A 25,352-nucleotide genomic window follows, 5' to 3' on the forward strand; every position below is an offset into this window, starting at 1 on the left:
TGACATGAGGGGACATGTCGCTTGACATCTCGTCGTACACTTGGCCAATAAAAACATTCAGCCAATTTCTTAAAAGTCTTCCGAACGCCAAAATGCCCAGCCAAATTATTTCCATGCCAAATACAGTAACTGTCCAGTACTGTAGTTAGTCAGCACTACGAGCTGAGCTGTTTTACTTCCTCCATTGAAATGTCAGGTGCATTCACAGACCTACTGACCTGATAAAGTAAACCATTATTCCTAATGAAAATGGGTTTGGAACAATCGTCAGGAACACCATCCTCAGCGTGTGCAAATTTCTTACTGTGTGTCTTTAAACGCTCATGTGTCTTAATCAACATCGTTAGAATTAATATTACTACAAATCAGTCTTCTGTCTATCTAATTCTCTAAATCTAAATCTACGTCATCCATGTCAAGGACTTTGGCATGCGAGCGCATTGTCACACCAACAGGTAGAATGAAATTTTCACTACTAACATTTCCACCTTAACAACAGACAGAATAGGGTGGACAAACTTCATAACTGATAGCCAAGTCATTTGCATAAATACAGCAAACCTCTGGCACTGGCAAACTACCAACAACTGCTAGTTTAATAGTCCCGTCGAATCGCTTTGTTTCTAAATAAAAAGTTGCCAAAGGATAAGAATTAACTGTGTTAGGAAAACCTTCCAAAACAACATACAGACACCACCCTACTTACGAACGAGGTGCGTTCCAGACAGCCGTTTATATGTTGAATTGTTTGTAATTTGGTTACTGTACTCTTCATGCCTATTTAAGTGGAGTATGATATAAAATCAGTACAGCACCATGTATGTTTTCATCCTGAAACACAATACATACACTGTACATACAGTACTCTATGTACAGAATAGGCATGCAAAACAAAATTTGAATTTAAAGGTGGCAAAGAGGAGCACTCTGTGTTCAATTTTAATTTGTGATCCCATTTGTTTGTATCTCTGAATGTTTGTAAGTTGAATGTTCATAAGTAGGGTGGTGTCTGTATTCCTTATTACTAAAAGTATAATTAGGCAGTATGGCTTTCCATAAAATCAGCAATTGAGCAGCACCCACCATTATAGTGTATTCTGAAGCACCCTCCATCATAGTAAGAATAGTGGCTTCAGTTTGTTTTTTCATCGGGAAGAATGCCTTCTTGATATTCCTGGATAATGGGCTCGATAGACTCTTGGGCAACTGGTTAGGGATAGTAGCAACAAGAGTAGAACTAAATGAAATGTGGCCATTTTGCTGCTTGTTTGCCAACTTTTGAGGCCTCATACCAACTGGGAGGAGTCTGGCATGTACAATGGATCTATGACACAGGAGTAGCTGTAGTTGGCCTGAGATAATACAAGATCAGGACGTTGTTGTCCTTTATCCATAGTTCCGGTACAGCTTAGGTCTTCCAGTTAGGTTGTGGCAGTCCCTGTCAGAACACCTTTCCTCTCTGGAAAAACTGATTCTTACTGCTATTGAGCATGTTATGTACAGCTGCAACCAGCAAGGTTAAGATTTGCAGTGTCTGCTGGTCCTCTTTCCTCTGAGATAATGGTATTTACAGGTGTTTTAAGCCTGGATTGGGGAGCACATCTAAATCACCAGACAACAGTGAATGGACTTTACAGAAGGTCAGCAAGATTCATGCCATTTCTGGGAGAGTAATTATACTAAAAATTGTTTGTTGTTTGCACCTGACTTGGTAGTGGGGGCTCAAACTACAGGAGGAAAAAATTTCTCTCAATTTAGAGCCATTTCTTATTACCTGTGGAGAACCGGAAACTTCAGAGGCGACATCCATGATTTTTTTTTACTGGTCAGTGGAAGAAGCAGTTCATAAAGAACACAGTCTAATAGTAGTACAGGCCAGTAGACCTAACAAACATGTGACATGGTAAAACAGTGCAAGTAGAATTCTAGTCATGAGATTAGAACTCTACTTCATTATCTTCATAATGTAATTTTTATTTTAACTTAACTAAATCAGAGATTGAGCTTTAAAATGGCTGGAGCTGTTGGTCATGGCTGGCCAAGTTTTAGCTTGAAGGGACTTAGAGAGAAATCATTATTTTCTTTTCTTAACTCCATCGCCTCATTCATTTATTGGTATCCTAGAGACAGGAATTGACACAAATACCAATACATGAGCTTTGTTACCTTTTGTGATGGGTGGGCAGGTCTTAGAAGAGCTAGAGCATTTCTTTTAACAAGGGAACGCACTGAACTAGGAATTGCTATACCAGTAAGAAAGAGTAACTGCAGCATGGATGAAATGGAGGGAGGTACAGAAAACAAAATTTATGATGGATACATCAAGTCTGTATTACTATATGCAAAAAACATGGACACTGACAAGGTAAATGGAAGTGATTTTGGAAAGATGTGACCATAGAATGTTAAGATTCCTTGATTCATGAATCCATGGATTATTGCATTATAAATGATGGAAAGATGTGGTATCCAAAGGCTAGAAAAGACTTGAGATCTTATAAATTGCAGATAGTTGGACCTCAGATTGTAGATAGTTGGACCTCTTATGAAAAGGAATGAGACAAAGAGCTTGTAGGAAGACCCAGGATGTTGCTTAGAGGGGATAGATGAAGGGTGAGACCTACTGGGAGTTTGTGTAGAAAGGGCATGGAACAAAGAAGTATGGACAAAACTCAATTTATGCATCTAACACAGTGAATAGAAAATCTGACTAAAGGTGCTTATGATGATGGTTTACACTAAAACATTCATCCTCATAACAACCCACTTGAGTTACCAGAGCCTTGGTCCCTGATATATGGAAGTCAAATGCTTTTCTAGAGCCTATAGGTTTTGATCACCATTCTGCAATATTCAGCAACTTGGTCCTCCTTCCTAGATTATCACTGATGTACCTGTATACTGTACATGAGCAATTGGGTTAAGATGAACTGAACTACAGTAATTCTTATAAAATAAGCACAGTTTTTTTTAAATAAACCCTTCACTTATAAGTGAGTCAGGTGATTGATGGATACCCTTTGGTGCAAATCATCTTCTTTGTGGGATAAAAGATTATTTGGGGATATTTGAAGATCAAGAATATGGGCATATATGAATTTTGTTTGAAGAAAGCTATATTACAGTCAATAAAGCAGTAGATAAGAACTTGGTAATGATTAAATATCAGTACAATGTATTCTTTATTTTTTATTATATTGGTACTGTAGTTTGAATTTTTTTCTCGGAGTATTAAAGTGTTTATCCGTATTTTTAAAAAAGTTACATATTCCATTTGCTCATTGTATGAATCCTTTGACTTTTAAAAATATTTTTCCTTTTTGCAGATGGCTGTGCTGTTTTTGTTCAGTTTCCTTGTAGCCATCAGAATGAGAATAAATTGTAAGAGTATGCAGAACAGATACTCTAAATGATTATTATTAATATGATTTTGGTAACTTCCTTATCTTGAGTGTAAGGATGTACTGTACATATATGAAAGGTGATGGTGCCAATAAAGACTATAAGTATTTATTGCAGTTCATCTTATAAGGTGTTTCAAGTAGGTTGTATATTTTTCATTTCTATATGCTGGGCAGTTACCATACTTATTTATTTTCAAATGAATGTATAGGTATTTACACAGTTATGATGTTTATCTCAGGATGGAAAAACGGCTCTCAGTATTGCACAACGACTTGGTTACATATCTGTTGTAGAAACCTTGAAGATAGTGACAGAAACCACCATCACTACAACTACAACTACGGTCACTGAGGAGAAATACAAGGTGGTGGTGCCAGAGACAATGCACGAAACATTCATGAGTGAATCTGAAGATGAAGGAGGTGGGTCTGTTTGTTTTTTTTTTTATTTTATCTCTTTGATAGGTTACCTGTAGTAATCATCTATGACACAAATGCGAAGTTCATTTTGATGTAGACTAGGATAAGCAGACATATGCATTGCACATTGAAAACTTCAGCGATGGTTCGCAACCTGAGGTAATATGTTAAGACAAAATTTTTGAAAGCTTTAGGCATAAAGGGTGAAGTAGGTGTTACCATTCTGTATAATTTCCCCACACTGTGGGCACTGGAATGCATAGTGAATGTATTAGATTTTCCTGATTGCCAGTGTTTTCTAGTTTGATACTTTCTAGGTATTGTGTTTTATTATTTTTTTATATTTTGTTATAGTACTGTAATGGTGTGTGCTATTCAGGAGTAACTTTTCTTTTTAGGTCTTATAAAGTTTACATGAATTTTAAGTTTCTTTGTAAACTAGAAATTATTGTGATGTCTTCATATTTGGGAAGTACATCAGCTGCTTGATTATTGCCATGCAGTAGAATTAGGACAGTACTGTTGAAAAGGGTTGCATATGGATTGCATTACTTGTACTCTGTAAGTTGATACGTAGTCTTTTTTGCAGCTCATTGCCTTGAAACCCTGTCTGCTTTGGATTCCTCTTTTTAAATTTTGCTTTTATCTGGTTTACTTAGAAAAGTGAAAAGGCGAAGGCCGGATATTAAAACCAATTTTTTTTTCATTCTTTATACATGGATAGTTATAGTAGATTAGAATAATAAAGTAGCTAAACTAGATTTTTATACATTTAAGAATTTTTACTTGGAAAGGAGAGGTGTACTAAATATAAAATTGGAGTAGAACCGAAGAAAAATTAGCGATAGTTAATATTTTGGAAGTATTTAGTATACGTACTTGCAGTTAAGATTAAGGTAAAATTTTGGCATCAACGTGTTTTAATCATGTTGAATTTTAATCATATTAAACCAGTATTATCTTATGAAATAGTTTCTATAAAATTCCAAAATTCCTTTACAGTAATAAATTATTTTCTTATACTGTATAGTTTTTGTGACTTTGGTTATGGCCTTTTCATTCGTATTTGCATCTTATCTTCAGAAGCCAAGATAGTTATGTATTGAAGTTTGCTATATTTCAAGGAGTGCGAAACATTTGTTCCTTATGTTAGAGTATTTAATGTATGAATCTAGTATTTTGACTTCTTAAAATTTTTTTAGACTACATATTGGTACACGAACTTTTTTTTTTTTTTTTTTTTTTTTTTTTTTGAGGAATGGACTTAAAAATCCGACGTACAGTCGACCCCAGTAATCATGGGGAATGCATGCCACTACCCCCCATGAATAGCTCAAATCCACAACTACTTAAAACTCCTCTAAAAATGCTTATAACTGCCTATTTTGATAGTTTGAAACACCCAAAAAAAAAAACCCTCTAAAAATGCTTATACCTGAATATTTTAATAGTTTCATAAAAAAAATTGCATTTAGTCGTGGAAAGATATGAAAATACAGCATTTGTGAATATTTCTCTATAAAAAATACCGCTAATAGGTGAATTTTCTGTGAATAATGTGTACAGTAAACCCCCCGTATTCGCGGTCTCACGATTCACGGACTCAGGTATTCGCAGAAAATTTGCCCATTCGCGGTATTTTTCACCAAGAAATATTCACTAATTGCTGTATTTTCACATCATTTGCATGACTAAATGCACTTTTTGTGATAAAACTATTAAAATACTCAGGTATAAGCATTTTTAGAAATTTTTTTGTGTGGACTATCAAAATAGGCAGTTCAAGTGTTTTTAGAGGGGTTTTAAGTATTTGCGGATTTTAGCTATTATTGGGGGGTTGTTGGTACGCATCACCCGAGAATACGGGGTGTTTACTGTATACTGTATACGTTCCACAGATAAATCCATGAATAGGTGAAGCCATGAATCTGAAACTGCAAATAGGCAGGGATCCACTATATTATAGGAGTGCTGACTTTTTGAATTGTTAATTTTATGTGTAAGATTACCTAAACTTGAGTACATAAAAAATTAAACACAAAACTTCTCTTCTATAAGATATGGAAGTGTCTGTGATTATTCAGGGAAGGAGGGCATACAGACTTGATAATTTTATGAAAGAAGTTTTTCCAAATGAAAATGAAATACAGTATTTACATGGTTGGGTAGGTTGATATATGGATTCTGATAAGGATTTTGTTGGTGACTGTATTATACACAAAAGTTTCAGTGGTTGGCTGAGGTCAAAGCACATTATAGTGGTTTGATATAGATATTTAAGATTGCAGACATTTTGTTTCAGCTGTCAAATTTCTGTCGACTCCAACAGTTAAAAATGAATTACTTTCTAACAGATTTTGTTAATAGTGTATAATACAGTACCAGTCAGTATAAAATCTAAATATTTTTCAGAACTAATTATTTGAAGGGAGGTGAACTTTGACCTAAATTAGTTTTTGTCAAGAAATGGGCTTTTTACATTTTTCAAAGTACATACTGTACTACCATCAAAATTATTCCTGGCATTTTACTGACACTTATTTTGATACATTCTCCTCCAAAATGAATTTTTGATAAAGATACAAGATTGTATCTATTTTTTCCATTTTTTTTTATTTGTTCTTCTAGCTGTGATAGGACAGTAGGTTGAAAATAGGTATTGTACTCTCTGTCAAGTATATTTTTAAATAAAGATTTGTATAGTTATTTTTGTTTTGCTGGAAAGTGCTTTATAATAAATTAATATAAAGTGCTAGTAAACTTTGAGTGCTAGTTTTTTTTATATTATATAGTATGGGAATTCAACATGGAGGCTAAAACCAAGGTATATACAGGGTAATGGAGAATAGTGTACTTTTGTTATATTTCTTTATAAAATTATATGATCGTTTTTCTGTGAATAAATACACATTGATAATTGGTGGACTTTTAAGCAAAAATGATTATGGTTTCCTATTTGTTTAGAGGTCTTATAAGTAAGTACAAGTTTTTAATCCAGTTTTGTAATGAACTGCAGTCATGTCATCTAGTGAATGTTGCCATATGAATTTGTTGGCTTTAACTTGGTCTAAGAAAAGAAAAGTGATATTTACAAAAGTGAGAATATTATTTTGAAGGGTTGTAAATTTTGACAACAGATTCAGTAATTGTTTTTTTTTAACTATATGAATCCATGAAGAGAATATTTTTTTATAATGTTTGAAAGTAAGTTTTATATTTTGATTAGGTGACCTATAAGATAGGCAGGAATTTTGCATTTTGTTAGTTTATGATGATTTTTTTCTTCTGTTGTTGCAGTAACGAGAGGTATAATCTTCTGAGATATGTATGACTTGATTGATGGGTTTGGTGTGATATACACTTACTAAATGTGTTTTTTACTTATTTTTTATGAGTGGCAACCTTTTGTTTTTATGCTCAGTTTTAACCTCCTTCAGGCTCGTTGTCACACTTACTTTTAATTTTTATTGTCTGATGAAGTTTTGACTCTAGGGTTCATGGTTAATACAAGCTTAAATACGACTTATTGTTTATAATTTTATTTATTTGTTTTTTTGCTAAGAATGACGCAGTGACAAGCACAAAGGACAGATAGTTTCTCAGTTTGTTTTCCATTTTCTAATGCTTATTAATCTTGATGCTAAATACTGTAAAGGCATGCATTTTATTTACTTGCATAAAATTCTTATTCATTATGGATATCCAGGTCTTAAATTTTGCATGTGAGGCATGGCACTTCATTTAAATTTCCATTGCAAATAAATGACTCTCCTTGTAAAATATTGAAATTTTTATTTTGTTAATCATGTATACAGTTATTTAATGATAAGTTCTTAGAATAAGGAGACATATTCTGAAGGAAATGTCATAATTTTATGACAATTTTGAAGAACAGTATTAACAAAAGCATGAACTCAGATCTCTTAAGAACAGAATTTAAATGAATTCCTTAAAGCTATTTTGACACTATAAAGATGAGTATGCATGCATGCAAGAACAGCTGTACGAGACTCTCACAAGCAGCAGCCGCAGCAGCAACCAAAATGGTAAGAATAAGCCTGGACTCTAAAACGACATGACTCGAGACAGCATTTGTGACTTGTAGTTCTAGATTTGCTTGTACAGCTAATTTTATTTTTTCATTAATTCCATTTAACCCTTCCACTGCAGTTTAGATTGTAGTTAAAGTAGGTTGAGACTAGTAAAAAGTTGTGCGCATTTTATATAAATTTGCTGTGCAAGGGTTAAACTTTTTGTTAAATATCATTAGTACATTATGAGAATAGTAGATAATGTAGTCATAAACTTTAGAAGTACTATAATAGCTTGATATGGAAAGTTTTTTTTATAAAAATGAATACTAATACTCTTCCAGTGTATAACCAGTGCATCATCTAAACCGTCAAATATTTTCTATTTTCTTTGATTTTTATATCAAAACCTGTAGACTATCACTAGTAGTAGAGAGCAGTAGAGAGAAATTTTGTTTGAGCTTACGCTGTTCAGAAGAACTTGCTGGTTTTGATTAGTTTTTGATTGAATTATCATACCTTTATTTTTTTGTATGAGTTTAGGAATCCCTGTGTGGAAACTACTGTGTGATAGATGCATATAGGATTATTTCTGTGTATAGTATGTGTATAATTCCATGTCTCTTCTTGATTACGTGGTAAATTGTAGCTCTGTTTGACGTGGTCATTTATTTAATTTGACTAAAGACTTTTGATTACTTGTTAATGATATTAGAGCATTAGACTCTTCAGTCATGCTAATAGCCTGTTTATATGTCTGATAATATTTTTTTTTAATTTTATTTTTACAATTGTGTGTTTTCCTATTAAATTTTTCTTGAAATGTTTGTGTATTCTTACTAACAAAGTCCAAATAGTGGTTTTGATAAGGTGGAATAGACAGAAAGTTTGGGAATGTAAAATATCTCAGTGATGTGAGAATGTCCTTACCACTATAGGTTGAGCATGCATTTTTCATGTTTGCAAGACTTTCTTGCAAAAGCATGGTAAGAACATACCAGACATTTGAGTGCCCAATGAAGAATTGGTCTCTAAATGCAATATACAGCAAGCTGCATGATGGTGATCATTAACAAGAAATTTACCTTTTGAAATGTTTACAAATTGACTTGGAACCATTTTAATAATGTGTTCAGGCTACTAAAGATGTGTTAACTACTAATCAGGCATGTTGCGTAAGAAATGACTTATAGACTGTGTTGAAATTGACACTAATGCTGTGCTTGATAATGTTTAGATTTTTCTTTTGTTTTTAAGATATGATTACACACTAATGCCATGTCCAAGATTCATATGCTATGCTTGTAATAAGTATATCATATGACTAGCATTTAAATAAGGTTAAAGATTACTCTGATTTTGTGGTCTTTTATGGAGGGTAGTAAGATCTTGGAGTTTAAGCCTTTAATCACAAACTTTGTCAAGCACTAACAGACTAGACAGAGACAAAACTGCAGGAAACTGTTGGTGACTAACCCTTGTTCGTTGTGGGTGTTGTTTACGTTCAGGTGACGACAATCTGGTCTCCTCCATGTTTGGTAAGCAGCAGCACGTCACGCTCCCCTACTATGAAGGACAATTACGCTATACCAGTAAGTTTTAATGAATACTCTAAAGCAGTGTAGTCCGTCAAGGCCTCTTAAAAGTACAGGATGAATGTTTTTCATTTTTTGTTCATATATATTGTACATGAAAATTAAGCCTTTATTAAACTTTATGGTAGAAAATTAAGTTATCCAATGTACCATATTAGGTTTTTAGATACATTGGACTTTTAGAAATTTGTTAAAAGTTCAAAAATATAAATTATAATGGCTTGGTATGTGCTGTAGAATGAAGAGGATTATTTGTAAAGACAATACTATTCTACCACTATCATTTTACTATCATGACTTTAATTTATATTTTTCTGGTTTTCCTTAAGAGGGAAAAAGTTTTTCCTGTACATTTAAGAATCAGAATGTGCATGATTAAGTATGTCAAACTGATGTACTGTGTGTAGTAGAAGCTGTACCTGCATGTCATGGAAAGGTTTGGAAATTGTGATTACCAGCACCTGAGTGTGCAAGCACATGTATATTTTTTCCTTTTATAAGAAGAGGTTTTCAGGACACTCCAGGGTGATTTGTAGCAAGGAAATAATGGATATTTGTTTGACCTTACTTCATAATGGTAAAATGCCTGTTTTGCATGCTTTTGATTTTCTTTTGTAATTTTTAGTTACTGCATTGTATTTGGTTTTGTTGCAATTAGTTGGATTTTTTTTGTGATTTTCCTTTTTTCTTGACAGAGTTCATCAAATAACCAGTGGACTGTGCTTATTGGGTATTAGAAATAATTTGCTGTAATAACACCAGTTATATGATGATAGTGCCAGTTATGGTCATCAATTGCATTTTTGATAAAGCAGTATTTTACAAATTATACAGGATGTTAGTATTTAATGGAAAGGACATAGCATGAAAAAATGTTTGGCAGAGGATGAATTGATGAATGTTGACCTTTGAACACAGCATGTTCATAAGCTTGACAGAGGATGAGATGATGAATGTTGATCTTGGGTTAGTGTTTTAGGATGTTATGGAGGAAATTCTTCAATGCTTCCATGATTATACCAGGCACTTTTTGTTACAAAGTAAAACATTTGTTATTGGTCATTATTTATGATAAGGATAACAAGATTAGGCTTATCTTGATTGATGTGGTTTACGGTGCTGTTTGTACTGTTGAGGTGTAGACTGATTCGGGCTTGTGAGTGGTGAGTGTTTTAATATGTTATAACTAAGGTACTATTCTACTTAATGCATTCTCTGGGTACTGTTACTGTAGATGTTAGTGCTGCATATAATGCTACTACTGTACTTGGTTTTAAGAAAACAATGTACATTTGAATGTGGTGAAAGGGAGAAATATACATACATACATTTATATACATACATACATACATACATACATATTGGATTTATATATTGGTTTTTGTGGTAATAGTAACTGTTGCTTTGCAATTCAATTTGTGGTACTGTACTCTGTGTCTTTCATTCAGTGCATAGCACGTTATCCCATAGTAAACAAATAGGGTATGTGAAAATAAGTTAAGTCACATTTGAGTTCACTGAGAACTTAAGTATCCAGACACACACCATTTCAATAATAATGGGTTGCTGCACACAACTAATGGTATTACACATCACATGGTATATATTAATGTTCTTTAAGAATGCATAGAGTAATATGCTAATTAAAACCTCATTAGCCAATAACTTGATAGCTTTTATGTTTAATATGTAAAAATAACACAGTTACTTTTCAGATTAAATTATATTCATATATTGACGACGAGAATTATGCTCTTGAAATGTTTTATTAACATAAACTTCTATATTTATAATTTGCTCTAGTACTTATTTAGAGAAGCATTATATTACTTTTGCCTTAAATACATAGCTATACTTATGGATAAAATTCTGACTTAAGATTTTAGTTGAAACTTGCTCAATGTATGTTTAGGTAATTTTTTGTAATGCATTCTCCAGCATAGCCATATACTCATTTTATATCTTAAAACATGCTCTTTGCATTGTGAATTTTTATTTAATTTTTCTTTATACTGAACAGTTATTTTATATCTTAAAACACTGTATAAAAGTAAGACTTATACATAAATATGTACATAAAAGATGCAATTAATTGACACGTACATATAAAGAGTAAAGGGCAGCTATTAAGTAATCTAAAAATGAAAAATAAAAAACTAAAATCTTAAAACTGAAGGGACTGGAACTAAATTCTTTTCCCATGTTTATAATTGGTTTTCAAAATTGGATTTTGATTGATTTTGTTCTTCAAAGGAGTGTATTTTCACTGCAGCAGACATCACCTAAAAGCTAAGTACCAGATCTGCTGCTATTAGAATATATGGTCCCATATCTAATTGGGTTGTTTTATGTTGATATCTTAAAGTATTTCCTGGCTAAGGTTTGCAGACATCTCAGAAAACTTCTCATGTAAGTGGAACAGCAGGTACAACATATATCCAAATGAGAGATACCAGTACAAAGACCATGAAATAGCTACTCTTTATGACATAAGAGTCTTTGGATGGCAAGGAATTGGAAAACAATTTTGAAATCCATTCAAGTTTGAAACTTGTCAAAAATACTGTTTTCAAAAATAAACAGTTTACTTTATTTGTACATGGTAATTTTTATATAAATAATTTTTTAACTTTATAGATGGCTTTTTATTATCTTGAAGCAGTGGTGTGTAAACAAACTTTCATATTTTAGAAAGAAAGGATTAAAATGTATTTCTGACACGTTTCATATTTAAACAGTTGTAGGGATTTTGTTTTTCAGTCTTGCCATTCAAAGGTTGTTACACCACAAGAGAAACTACAAGATGACAATTGCTCTGGTATTGCTTGTTTCTATATGTATACATGCATTGAAACCTGTGGCTGAAGCTCTTTGAGATATCTACAAGCCAGAGCCAGGTAACAGTTGAGGAGGTGAAGATGAATTGATAGCTTGCTGGCCAAGCCAACCCAGTCAAGATAAGCGACTATATTGTATATATTAGTTCAGGTTTTAATTTTAATTATTCTGAAGTAATAACTGCTCACAGTTAAAAAACTTCGCAGAATAGCTAATTGAATGAAAATCCATTTAAGAAATCCAGTTATGAAAAGTGAGGAAGTTCTTTGCCTTTGTTGTAGTTTAAGGATTCTTGTTTTCATAATTCGTAATTTTTATTATTATTTTTTTTTTATTAATAGCTGTTCCTCTTCCCTGTATATGTAAATGTATATCAGCTGCATTTTTATGTATTATTTTTTATATGTCTTATTCTCAAATTAAAAATATGCTGTGAATGCGGTGAAACGTCATGATAAAATAATTGCTACCATAACAAGTATGTATATTAATTGCAGCCAGCTTTCATCTTGCTTAAGGTTAATATAACCAAAGAGCTTTCCTAATTCCTTTAAAAATTTCCTATTCAACACAGGTGATGACACAATGCTTGGTGATCAGTCATACCGTTACTTGACTGTTGATGAGATGAAGTCACTTGGTGACGATTCTCTACCCATTGATGTCACCAAGGATGAAAAAATGGATGTGTCCTTCATTAGTAATTCGATGGCAGGTGAGATCAACTATTCACTAAAGTACATCATTTACCTTAGTTTCTGTTTACCATATTTTTAACCTTGTAATGGATATAACTCCATTTTTCATGTAGATGATGATCATGGCCTTTAAACAAACAATTATGCATACAGGCAGTCCCTGGTTGACGGTGGGCTCGGTTAACAGCGATCCGGTTTTATGGCTTGTCAAGCGAAGAAAATCGGCAATTTTTGGCGGTGAAAATCACCAATTTCTGCTTATCAGTGCTGATAATTGGGTATTGGCGCTGATGCGTACCTAACGGAGACACCAATAACCGAAAATCGGCTCTTTTCAGTGCAGATCACCCCTGAAAAAGCCCCGAAAATCACTGATTTTCGGTTAGCGGCGATTTTCGCTTATCATGACACCCTCAGAAATGGAACCCCGCAGATAACCGAGAACAGCCTGTACTGGTTATCGGCAGGGTTCAGTTACGATGGCATGATGATAACGGAAAATTGGCGATTTTCGGCGCTTATTGGTGCTGATAAACCGGAGCTCACCACCTCTGTTAGGTATGTATTGGCACCGATAAGCAGAAATCGGTGCACATCAGCTGCAAAAATCACCAATTTTCGTCGCTAGACAAGTGCTGTAAAACTGGAACGCAGATAACCTAGCCCGCAAATAACTGGGGACTGCCTGTACTGTATTGTTCAACACTTCAGTATTGTATTTTTCATGCATTGCATTTTCTAAAGCTTTGCCAGTTAAAAGTTATTGGATGCATGACATTATTTGTAAAAGATTATCTACATCAGATGTTCTATATATAAAGAGATGTACCAGTATGTCAAGCACTTAAGCTGTTATAATGCAAGAATGAAGTTGGCAAATTGATTAAAAGCTATCAAGTTCTTTGATACAAATGTAAATTTTTTAAGCATAAAAAAATTTGAAGTTGCAAGGTTGGTAGATGGGAGTTGAGACAAAAATGCATTAGATGAGGGAAATTAGAGAGAAAACTTCCTTATAAAGGGAAAATTTGATATAAGACATTAACAGTGATGAATTATAAGTTTCTTGAAATGCAAATTACGATGATAGTCTTTAGGGACTGATTGTATTGGAAGTATGTTACTATTTAACTAGGAAAATTACAGTTGACTAGTTTGGTCAGAGAATGTAGGATGCTTCTGGGTAATCTGAAGTTTCAACAAAATAAATTAATATGAAAAAGGTACCAATATTTGGAAACTATGTTAGTTGCCCTGATTCACTGAACCGCTGGAATTTGGTAAGTATTAAATGAGCTTATTTAGCATCTATTTAATGAAAGAAACAACTGTAAATAAATTGTTGTCTTTGCATATAATTTGGGAAGATCGATTTAAGCATTTGAAAATTCTAAAACACTTTGTTCTCATGAAGGCTCTTTCACCATTGATACAATGGATATTGGGTGGAAGTAGTAATATTGAAAATTTGTTTCTGTTTTTACCAAGTGAATACTAATGAATCAGTTTGGTCATCTGTAACTTTTCATTTTTGTATTGACTATCAGCTTTGTGTCATTTGACAATAGCTATTTTAATTGTAGTTAACAAGGTGATAAGTAAATATTCATGATATTCAAAGATGAGTGGTAAGCACTTGTTGAGTCTTCCCCATCATGGTATTACATATTTATTTACTGTGGTTATCCACATCAAGTTTTGATTTCAACATGGTTACAGTATGTAGCAGTTACTCTTAGTCATTTCTTCCACCTTCATTTTAACAATTTTTTATTGTCCTTGTTTTATTGTTATTGTGGCATTATCAAATGCATTGTCTTTTATGTTTGTTTTGCTATCTGGTATGTATGAAGTGCTTCTGTTTTTTATGGTATATTTTACTATTAATGTGGCAGAATCCATGGAAGATTTGTTTGTGATATACACCAAAGGATGTTTGGTTTCTTGATATTGCATACTGTGGTTCTGTACTAAGGCCAGTGACCCCTGCTGTCACCTATTAGTTTTTAACCAAGATCATCTGCTAGGCATCCAGAGTTGAAGCTGATAAGACAAACATTCAACACCTTAACAAAATGCACCATCCCATTGCTAATGGTTCATAGTGCATGTCCTGGACAAGACCACAGCTTTTTGTAGAGAACTAGCCTTTACCTGAAGAGATGTCAGCATACAAGACAACAGGAGCTCATACCCTAATCCAGGTACTACCAGCAGGGCCAGCTGGATCTGGTGTTTACTGAGGGGCAGGGATACAATTTCCTCTCTATTAGGAAGTAAAATTATATATTGGTCAACTAGATTTTTATTGCTGTACAGATGTAAATTGTGATATAATATAAAAATGTCTAAAAGATTGTTATGATTTAAGAATAAGACTTGAAAAGCTGTGTTAGAAGTCAAAGCAGGTTATTGTAGAAGGTGATAACCTTAAAGGAAATTCCAAAAGTTTCAAATGTAGATAAGATAATGATTAAGGAAAGATGGAAATGGCTTGGGCATGTCCTTCATGTCACCCAGGGAAAATAGTACAATGACAGTGTCAGATGGGCTTCCCAGAGTCCCCAGAAAAATTGGAAGAACCAGACCTACTTCATACAAAGTTTGAGGCAAATTTGATGATTTTTTCTTTTTTGGTGGCTGTCTTTATTTACTGGCAAGTTCCTAATACACAGCAGAAGCAATATCAACATTTCCTGTGGATTTGTTCTTGTTTTTATATTTTGTTTTATTTGAAAGCATTGTAAGCTTTTGCTAAAGTCTGTAGCAGAAGCAGAGCACACAAAGTAATATACAAAATGTTAATGCTCAGGTGTTAAAGGGAAGCCATGTGTGAATGTTGTGGCTTCTCTTGATAGAGAACATCTTATTTTTTAAAAGCAGTTTGAGGAATGCCCTGGAGATAATATTTGTTAATAGTATATCTTGGCCTAATTGAATCTTAGGGCAGTACAGTACAAGAAGAGAACATGTGCTAGCAAGGAAAGGAAGAGCACAAGTTTATGGACCTTGTAGTAATCACCTGACCCATTTCCCAGGAAGCCTATGGGCAGGAGGTAGTACTTGGAACCAAACCAGTCTGTGCAATATTCCTTACGTATGGGACTTATACACAGTTGTTTACATGATGTCAAAGTAAGATTTTGTACCAATGAAAAATTATTCCCATCCAGTAGTATGTTTTTATGGTGATCAACCAAAGAAGATTCTGACAGCTACTTGAGTATTTGAACTCTTGAATACACATTCATTGGCTTCAACCATGAAGAATCTCAAAAATCGAAGAGCAATTGTGATTGCATACACGTGAGTGAATGGCCGTGAAGACTGTGGCATTGGTAAATCTAAAAGGAGACTTCTGGATAACTCTATTGTATACATAATTTCAAATTGTATACCTGATGTCAAAGAGGAATTTGAAGTTATTGTAAAAAAGTATAGTTTACAGTTTTATCAGTTAGTTTTTCCATTTCCACCATATATTAAATGTTAACAAGATGATAGGAACTGTAGCATTTCAGGGTTATTGTCTAGTAAACTAATGCTTAGATATCAGGGCGTGACAATAAGCGAAAATTTCTATAACCGAAAACCGCTGGTGCTTATCAGCGCCGATAACCGGAGATCGGCACCTCTGTTAGGTATGTATTGACACCAATAAGCAGAAATCAGCGCGTATCTGCACCGAAAATCGCCAATTTTCATCGCTAGACAGGCCCATAAAACCGGATAGCCAATAACCGAACCTGCCAATAACCAGGGGCTGCCTGTATAAAGGTTGTCAAACCTAGGTGAGACCAGATCCTAGACGTTTCGTATCAGTTTCAGAGAAGCAAAATCTTTTGCCAGAGTTTGAAAGTTGCTTTCAAGTCGCTAAGTAACGCAGGAGAAGCTGGTTCAAAGCCAAATGTGGAAGATACAGTCTTTACAACCTAGTTCTTCAGACATTAGCAAGCAGTGCAGGAGAACAGCCAGTAAGAATTGATTTTATACAACCTGTCAGCCAAATTTAGTTCATTAGAAAATGAAGTATATGGCCCAAAGATGGGATGATGACTCATATGTATCATCAGATCATTAAGGAGTGCCTATAGGGGTAACAATGATGTTAAGAATGTGACTTTTAGTTGAACAATAACACATCACTGGTTTTGAGGGTCAAAAATGGACTGAATGCTCGTAAGGAACTCCTAACAGAAAAGATACTTATGCTGTCTGACAACTCTCAACATCAGATCTTCACTCAGGAATAAAGACTGTACTGCACTGTGTAACATACCAAGCAAAATGATTTTTGAATTCTCAGGAGATGCTGCAAAGAACTAAGCTCCATCCTTGGTGTGCCACATAAGGTACACTATAAGTGGTAACCCCCCCCCATGGTCAACTATATTTTTAAAAACGAGGCAAAAGTTATCAGTACAGCATTAAGAAACTTTCTCTATGGCAAGGAAATAGCAGCAAAGAGATTGATTGGCAGTAAAAGGAATTATGAAATTTAGATTAGAAAATTTAAATTACAAAATTTAAATTCAACCTTCAGCTGATGGCTGTGTTGTCACACCTACTGTTGACAACTTTTTGTGCCTGCACAAATACAAACCCTAAGTCTTTATGTATGGGATTAACTTTCAGTGAGCTGGAAGTCTAGCCATTAAACTTTTGCAAGGTTGGTTATGGTAACAGTTACTGATGGTAGAGGCAGAAGCACCGACTGGGTTGGTTATGGTAACAGTTACCGATGGTAGGGGTGGAAGCATCTCCCACCCAGTCAGTATACATTCAGTTCTACACAGTTTTACTTTTGGCCACTGTCTCAACAAGATGTGCATTCCTTTCTCTGTCCTGCCATTCGACTTTCTCTAATGTGTTTGAATTTATATTGTTTATATTTTTTGTTTATACTTTGCCTATATTGATACTGTATATTGAAACATTCCAACATTTTTTCTGTGTCTCTATACAGTAATGATATGTTCACTTATGCTTGCTATGAAGTCTACATAAGTTTTGGGAGACTTTCTCCTTGTATGTCATTTTACTTATTTTTTTGTTTTGTGTTGCCTTTTCGTATTTATGCAAACCCAACACCTGTCCCCTTAGTGTTTGTTTTTGTATTCTGTTTTCATGAAGAAACAGTGTTTTTTTTTTATTTTCAACTACACAGTTTCTTGGAATGTTGTAATTTATTAGTCTTTCAGATGTTGTGTAGATTGAGAGGATAGAGACAAGGTGGGTTTTTCTTGTTTCCAGGTGAGGGTTTCGTATTCAGTTTGTACGAAGAGGCTTCTTTCTTAAACCTAGCAAGTTTTTCCCCTCTCCCTCGACACGGAGGTTGATGTCGCAAGATCTTTGACAGTGCATTTGGTCCCAACTTGCCCTCCAAAGCCAGTGGGAGTTCCTTTCTTGTTTCCTGCCCTGTCTTTTTGTTGTTCTTGTCCTCCTGAGCATTGGAGGTTTTTACTAAGAGGAAGCATCAGAGGAGGAAGAAGGCACCATCTTTGAAGGAGTTTTCTCCTCCTTCGATGGCCTCTTCTCAGTCTCCTTCTGGTTCCTACTATGCATTCTTCCTCCAGTTGCTTCTTCTTCCTTGGAAGATCTTACCCCTTCCCATTCTTCCATAGCTTCGACTTGGGAAGTTTTGGGAGAGGGGTCAGGAGATATTTTCTCTCTGAGTACCCCTGCTCTCTCGGTGTGGGGAGGTTTCCCTTCCTGTGAGGGAAGAGGCAACATCATCTTGTTCTATTTCAGGATTGAAGGAGCAGAAGATATCTGGACTTTTCTAGGCCTGCCAGGAGTACCAACCTTGGGTGGCCTATGTTCCCATTGCCTGTCCTCTCACTTGGCTGTGTCATCCACCTTCGAGAGTTGCCAGCCCTGCTGCTTTCCCCCTAACCTGGCTGTACCAGTGTTGCCACTTCAGTTCTTGGTGTACCCTGACCAGTGTTTTGAGTCGGCGGCTGCAATGGCTAACCCGTTCTCCTCTTTGTAGTCCTGCGGTTCCGGATCTGTCGGCAGCTTATCCCTCTCACAGCTTTGGAACCCCCTCGGTGGTCTACTTCTACCCCTGCTCCATTGGCAGCATATCCCTCTTGGAGCTTTGGAACCCCTTCAGTGGCGGTGGCTTTTCTCCCACTCCGTCAGCAGCGTATCTTTCGCAGAGTGTTAGAGCCCCTTCCTCATGACTTGTTTTCCTTGGATCCTGTGGTGGATGCTCAACATGTCTTTTAGTTCACCCAGCTCTTGAGTGGGACAGGTTTCATCATACCTAAGGTTTGCGGTTGCTAGGAGAAGGTGTGTGTGTGGGACTGGCCTCCTCACTTTTCCTTCTTCTTCCAGTGGGCAGAGGAACGGTGAACGAACCGTCACGTTCTGGACTGGCTTGCGTGCAGGTGATCTAGATAGCTGAGTATCCTATCTATAATCTAACTATTTGGATTAGTAGATACAAATCCCTCCTTCTCTTTAGCAAGGAGAGAGAGGGGCACTGGGGGTTCATCCAAACCTTTTCAAATTAAGGATATTACATTCCTTTAATTCGAAATGCCCAGAAGTCTGATGATTTAACATCTCTCTTGTTCAATAGATCAGAGGTTTGGTCGCCTTCTTTTGCTCTTTCATGACCAGGAATGAGTACCCAGGTGAGCCAAACTACCAGTCACTTCAGAGACTTACACGGAATCCTCCTTCCAAAAGTAAGCCTCCCATATGTAAAGACCAAGGGTTTGTATTCGTGTAAGAACAAATGACAAATTTTTAAAGTAATTTGTATTTTTCCTAACATACAAACCTGAGGTCTTTACATTAAGGCCCCACCTCTTACCACCCCTCATCCTCTTACCTGGACAAAAGGTAAACTGCATACAACTGAATGTATGCCAACTGCCCCTACCGTCGGTTACTGTTACCATAACAAACCTTGCAAAAGTTTAACAGCTGGACTTCCAGCACGCTGCAAGTTAATCCCATATGTAAAGACCTCAGTTTTGTATGTTAGGAAAAATACAAATTACTTTAAAGATTTGTCATATCATCAAAGTTATGTTATGATTTGTATTGCTGTCCATTAATAAAATCACTATGTTGTCTTGAATAGAATTATCTTGAACCCTGATATACAGTAATATCCATTTCATGAATCAGTCATGTCTAAGGAATGTAATATTCAAATTTTGCTTTGTTCTGGGGGATAATCTTGCTAAAGTAGAAGCTTAATGTTTAATGCTTATCATGCTTTTGGGGACGTCTCACCATATGTAAGGATTAGGGAGGCCTTACTTGCAGAGACTAGCCATTCTGAAAGTAAAGAAATAACAAGGTAAGTATGGGTTAGTAGAATGGTCAAGGCTCCAACCAGCCTTTGTGATAATACCACCATAATCATTTCAGTCTTTAATGGCAGCCTTGTCAGTTTCGCTGCATTGCTTCTTTGCCCTACCTTGTTTTGAAGGCATTTTTTAAGTTATACATGATATTGTTAGTGTTAATATCCAAGTTGAAGCAAGCACAGTCAATGTTTTAAGTATAGTTGTCATGTAAAGAAGTTGTGTTTTACTTTATATGCTGGGGAAAGTGGGATCCCACATTATTGCTCCATTCCTCACTTGTTCTATTTGACATTTATTGTTGCAGCGAGATGACCCACTTCTTTTTAATGCTTTAGGGTGTTCATATGTTTTTCCTGCCCAAAACAAATAAAAGCAGTGGGTAACAAGTAAAGCCTGAAAAACAACAGATAATAACACAGCCAGGAGCCAAAGGAACTTTGTGAAGAGCCTTCAGGATTGTAGTCATGGAGCCTTATCAGGCACATTCTAAAGTAGTAGCATTGTGCAGGACTACTTCTTACCAATATTCATTTGTTCAGTTAAGTTTTTATTATTAGCAATAAATGCCTCAGTCCACCAAATTGAACGTCAAGAATTTTAACCTTGTCTTGTTAAGTAGAAAACAATAATTATAATAAGCCCAACTATAAAGAAGGTTGGCAGAACTAACGTTTGGATTAATACCTTCTTGTGCAAACTAAAATTTTATGCAAAGCTATGCTTGGTCATCCTTAGTGGGATGCTCAAAAAGTGTACACTGAACATCATCTCTTGAAGTTTTCGTCCGTTGGCAGATGGAACTATTGGGCATTTTTAACCATTTACATTTTTCATTTTCCTGTGTGGAGTACAACTGAGTGACGTATCTTCATTTCTAAGATGATTACTAGTATAAGTCTGGCAATTGTAAACAGCCAGTTTTCATACTGTTGATTTTACTTCAAATAATTCACTTCTAACTTTAATTTCTTTATATCTTTTGATTTGAAACTTGTGTCCACTTGCACATTTCTAGTGGTGCTTGTCATTCTTGCTTTCTTACCCAATGTTTATTCCTCATTATCATGACTTAGGTTTATCTTCTGTTATATGTTTTACCTTAGATTCAGCCCTTCATGTTTTTTCTTAACCTCCCAGCCACCCTTCTTTATATGGACTTTCAAGTTGAATTGCTCTTTCTTCACCTCTCAGCTTTGATCTTAAGCACATAGGTGAATGGAAATCCCATGACTTAGTTCAGTGCCTCCAAACCACAATTTATACCTGTTTTTTAAGTCTAGTATCCCACCCAAGTCTGTGATTCTCTGTAGGGAATGTAGCACATCTGCTTTTTTATAAAAATTTAAACATTTTAGGAGTTGACTCCTTCATTCTTGTGTTAAAGAGGTCAAGTAGTAGAGATATCTAAATCTCATGTAAAAAATATGATGTCTTAATCTTACAGTGCTTTTAATCTTGGCTCCTGTATTCTCTTTTCATCCTTTGCCTGTGTTCCCTTTCTTTGCTGTATAGAATCATAAACACTTTATATAATCTGTGACACCCCTTATATCTTCTCTGAATCCAGTTCCTTCCCACAAAGTATCTTGGCTGTTTTATTTAGATACTATTTTTGCCAATTTATTTATACTTAGATTAAAGGGATAAGCTTTTCTATAACATTAAGTAGTGAGTCTGCACTTTCATGCCACTGGTCTCCTCTTTCACTTTTGTAGGTTCAGCAGTCCACAGATATCTTGCTTCAGAGATTGTTTCTTTCTCTAATGGCAGGCTTGAAATTCTTTTCTAGCATGCTTTCTTCCATTTCTGTCTTTTAAAAGGTATGTCACTTTCTTGTATAAACTATCAGTTTTTTCTCCTCTTCATTTGGCTGGAGTTGGATAGGGATATTAGCTGAATGTTCCATTTTCCTTCGTGAAAAAAGTTGAGCGCTGATATTAAATTCAATAGTGTGTTTGTTCTCATAGTTAAAGCTGAGGATGTGGAAGGCTAGTGGTAGCGTACTAATGTAAAATAGTTTCACATATTAGAAAGTAGTCATGCTAGCTAGAAAAAAAATATTGATGTCATTGATGGATAATGCAAAATGAATCATTCTGTTTGTTGACTCTGCAAAAGTGAGGTCTGCAGGAAAGGCATGCTTGATAGACTACTTAAGGATAGTTTTGAGAAGGGATTGGGTGAGCAAGGCCATTGTGAGGAAGCAGTATGATAAAGATATACTGTTGTCGTTATCATGCTGAAGGAAATCAGTAACAAATTTATTGTTCAGGATAAAAAGTATATTGTTAAATTGGTGAATATGTTACTGAAGGGAAGGATAAGTGATGTTCAGTGATATTGATATAAGGTATACTCTACCTTTGGAAGGTGATCTCCCAAAGAAGAAAGAAAATCCATGAATATCAAGAATGAATGAATGATATCAAACATTCCTTGCAATCACATCTAAGCTATCATCGTAAAATGAATTGGCTGTTGTGTCATTTATGTTAAATGGGTTTTTTTTTTAGTAACTCAGTTGTGTATGAATGATATTATTATAAATAGTTTAATGAGACCACAGAGTCAAATTTAGCCTCTTGTAGTGCTTGCCCAAAGGGTCTGTCCTTGAAAGGAGTGCAAATTGTCACAACATAAAGTTGAGGAAGCTGGACTGCTAAATAGGAAGAGACCAGGGGAAATAGATGAAAAGTGAAAAGCCAAAAACGGTCCAGCTTGGGCCAGAGGAATGCTGCAAATACCCAATGTTACCACCTGTTATGCAGTGCCTTGTGGCACACAAGGCATACTGCAAGTGGTGGCCCCCAAAGGATGTGTATGAGAAAATTGGACAAATTTCACTGAAAATAGTTGCTGATATTTGTCAAGGATACTAATTTTGGATATGATGCATTCCCATCAAAGTTTCCATATAAAGAAACAGGTCAGTGAGAAATAAAAAATATCAGTTGAATATGATAGTATATTGAAAGTATTGTTTAGTTGTAGCGAAAATGTGAAGCTCTTGTGTGGAATCTGTACAAAGTTTAGGGCACAGTAAACTTAAGTAAGCAGTATGAGGAACATGGTAAGACGAGTATAAAATCTTAGAAAACATCTGAAATTCATAAAACATGGATTTTAATGTAAAACATCTCTCTATTTTGTCATATTAGCACCCCCTGTAGCACCAGCAGATCAGCTAAGCCCTCAGCATCAGAAAGAGCAGCAGTATGCCCAGTTTACAGCCTCTTATCCATCAGACAATGTTGATATTGCCAAGACTCCAATACTTGCTGGGTGAGTTGAATACAAACTTTATATATACCATTGTAATTTTAAGCTTATTGTAAGTATATGATGGTGGATAGTATTCGCAGGTGTAATATTCATAAAGTACAGTATCATGTTTGCATACCAGGTACGGGTAAATAGTTAACCAGACAGCCTAATTATATGTGGCTTTTCCTAACTAATTTTGGGTAGTATATAAAATGGTTCAGCTGAAAAAGTATTCCCTTCTAGTGCATATACTGAACTTTCAAGTTGTGGGGAGAATAAATTATGTAGTTCTTTAAGCTTTTTTAAAAAGGTGTTTTTCTTTTCAATAAATTTTGTGATATCAAATAAAAAATATTTTCATGTACCTTACAGTAAAAATATTTGCTGTATGTATAAACAAGTAAGAGAAACCATTGTCATGATCAAAGGTTCAGATACTATTGTCATGTAAAGAAGAGTTTCATGTGGTTTCTTAGAGTGTGCAATACACTTGCAGCAAGAGTTGCCTCATTTGCACATTAGAAAGAGTATTTTTACCAGGTAGTCTTTATAACTTGTGATGATGATCTTTTGACTGATCAGATCTTAGTTTACCTTTAGTTAACTATAATGACAGTATTGCAGTGCATAATGCAATTACTAGAATTTTAAGGTTTTGTTAAATTTATTTTAGCTGTTACTTATGTCAGGTCACCTTTATTCAACATCTTGGCTGTGTGTGTGCTTTTACATAGATAACCAGTTGTACCAGTGGTAATTACAGTACAGTATAGTGATTTGCTTGGAAATATTATTAAACAGTTGCTGTGAGAAATCCAGAGATTTTCTGATAATTGTAAATTGCACAGCATATTAAAAATTTCATTTTGATGAATTTGGCCGGAGATGACTTCAACTGTCCTAATGCAGTTCAAAAGATTACATTTAACTTGCTTCCTTTCTGTAATAGATGTACTTGGAATTTTCAGATAACGTTGTATGAATATTGTATTGCTTAAGAAATATTGTCATGCAATTTTCATGGGTAAAATTATTACATCAATTGATTAATTTGTCTACTTATGAGTTAAGTGTTCAGCTCTAGAGTAAAAGTTTGTCTCACCACAAACCTATCCCATTGATACAGCCTACATTTGTGTCTTTGAATTTCCCAAACACTGCATTCTGTTGCCTGACAGACAGACAGCAAGAGTGGTAGTTTAACTCCATTTGTGCCACAGGATGCACGGGTGCACACCAAGTAACCATCTTACTTGCGTGTGTCTGCTGAAGTTGTAAACAGTGGAGCAGAACTCCCTGATTGTTATCTCTTTCTAACCTTTACTTTTTCTGTTATTTTTATTTATTTAGATTTTTCATCGTTATTTCTTCATTTTGGCCTGTTAGGCGTCATTTATGGGAGATGTCACTGCTCCTGTATCATCACACATTCTCGTTCACAATGCAGTCATTTGGTCTAGGCTAATTTTTATGCTTTTTATGTGTTCTTTTTTACACATATTGTTTTTTGTGTAAACAAATAATGTAGAATAAGAAAAGATGAAAGAATTTGTTTTGCACTTTTATATTTTAAAATTACAAGCATGAAACATTAAAATGAAAAAATTATTCTCTTGTATGCCATTCCCTGAAACAGAGCCAGTAGAGTAAGGAATGGTTTCATTTCTTTACATTTGTATCATACCATTTTAGTGCACATGGTACTGTATGCAAATTTTTTATATATTCATCTGGAAACTGGTTGGCAAATCTGTTTGTTTCTGTTACACTGTTC

The 25,352-nt window shown here is 34.9% G+C and overlaps 1 protein-coding gene across 50 annotated transcripts in view; it reads left to right on the forward strand.

Annotated features, from left to right (window-relative positions):
* The window catches only part of LOC136827934 (ankyrin-2-like), a 790,256-nt gene that overhangs the window by 457,001 nt on the left and 307,903 nt on the right, over positions 1 to 25,352 (forward strand). For 33 of the 50 annotated variants that reach the window (XM_067085441.1, XM_067085400.1, XM_067085403.1 and 30 more), the window contains 4 exons: positions 3,644 to 3,827; positions 9,364 to 9,447; positions 12,863 to 13,003; positions 23,473 to 23,596. In XM_067085441.1, the coding sequence (XP_066941542.1) occupies positions 3,644 to 3,827; positions 9,364 to 9,447; positions 12,863 to 13,003; positions 23,473 to 23,596 (533 nt within the window). The remainder of the gene's footprint in view (positions 1 to 3,643; positions 3,828 to 9,363; positions 9,448 to 12,862; positions 13,004 to 23,472; positions 23,597 to 25,352) is intronic. The other 17 variants (XM_067085443.1, XM_067085453.1, XM_067085409.1 and 14 more) reach the window with 1 other exon arrangement.

The sequence above is a fragment of the Macrobrachium rosenbergii genome, chromosome 42 (genome assembly GCF_040412425.1).
Source record: "Macrobrachium rosenbergii isolate ZJJX-2024 chromosome 42, ASM4041242v1, whole genome shotgun sequence".
In the NCBI taxonomy this organism is placed as follows: domain Eukaryota; kingdom Metazoa; phylum Arthropoda; class Malacostraca; order Decapoda; family Palaemonidae; genus Macrobrachium; species Macrobrachium rosenbergii.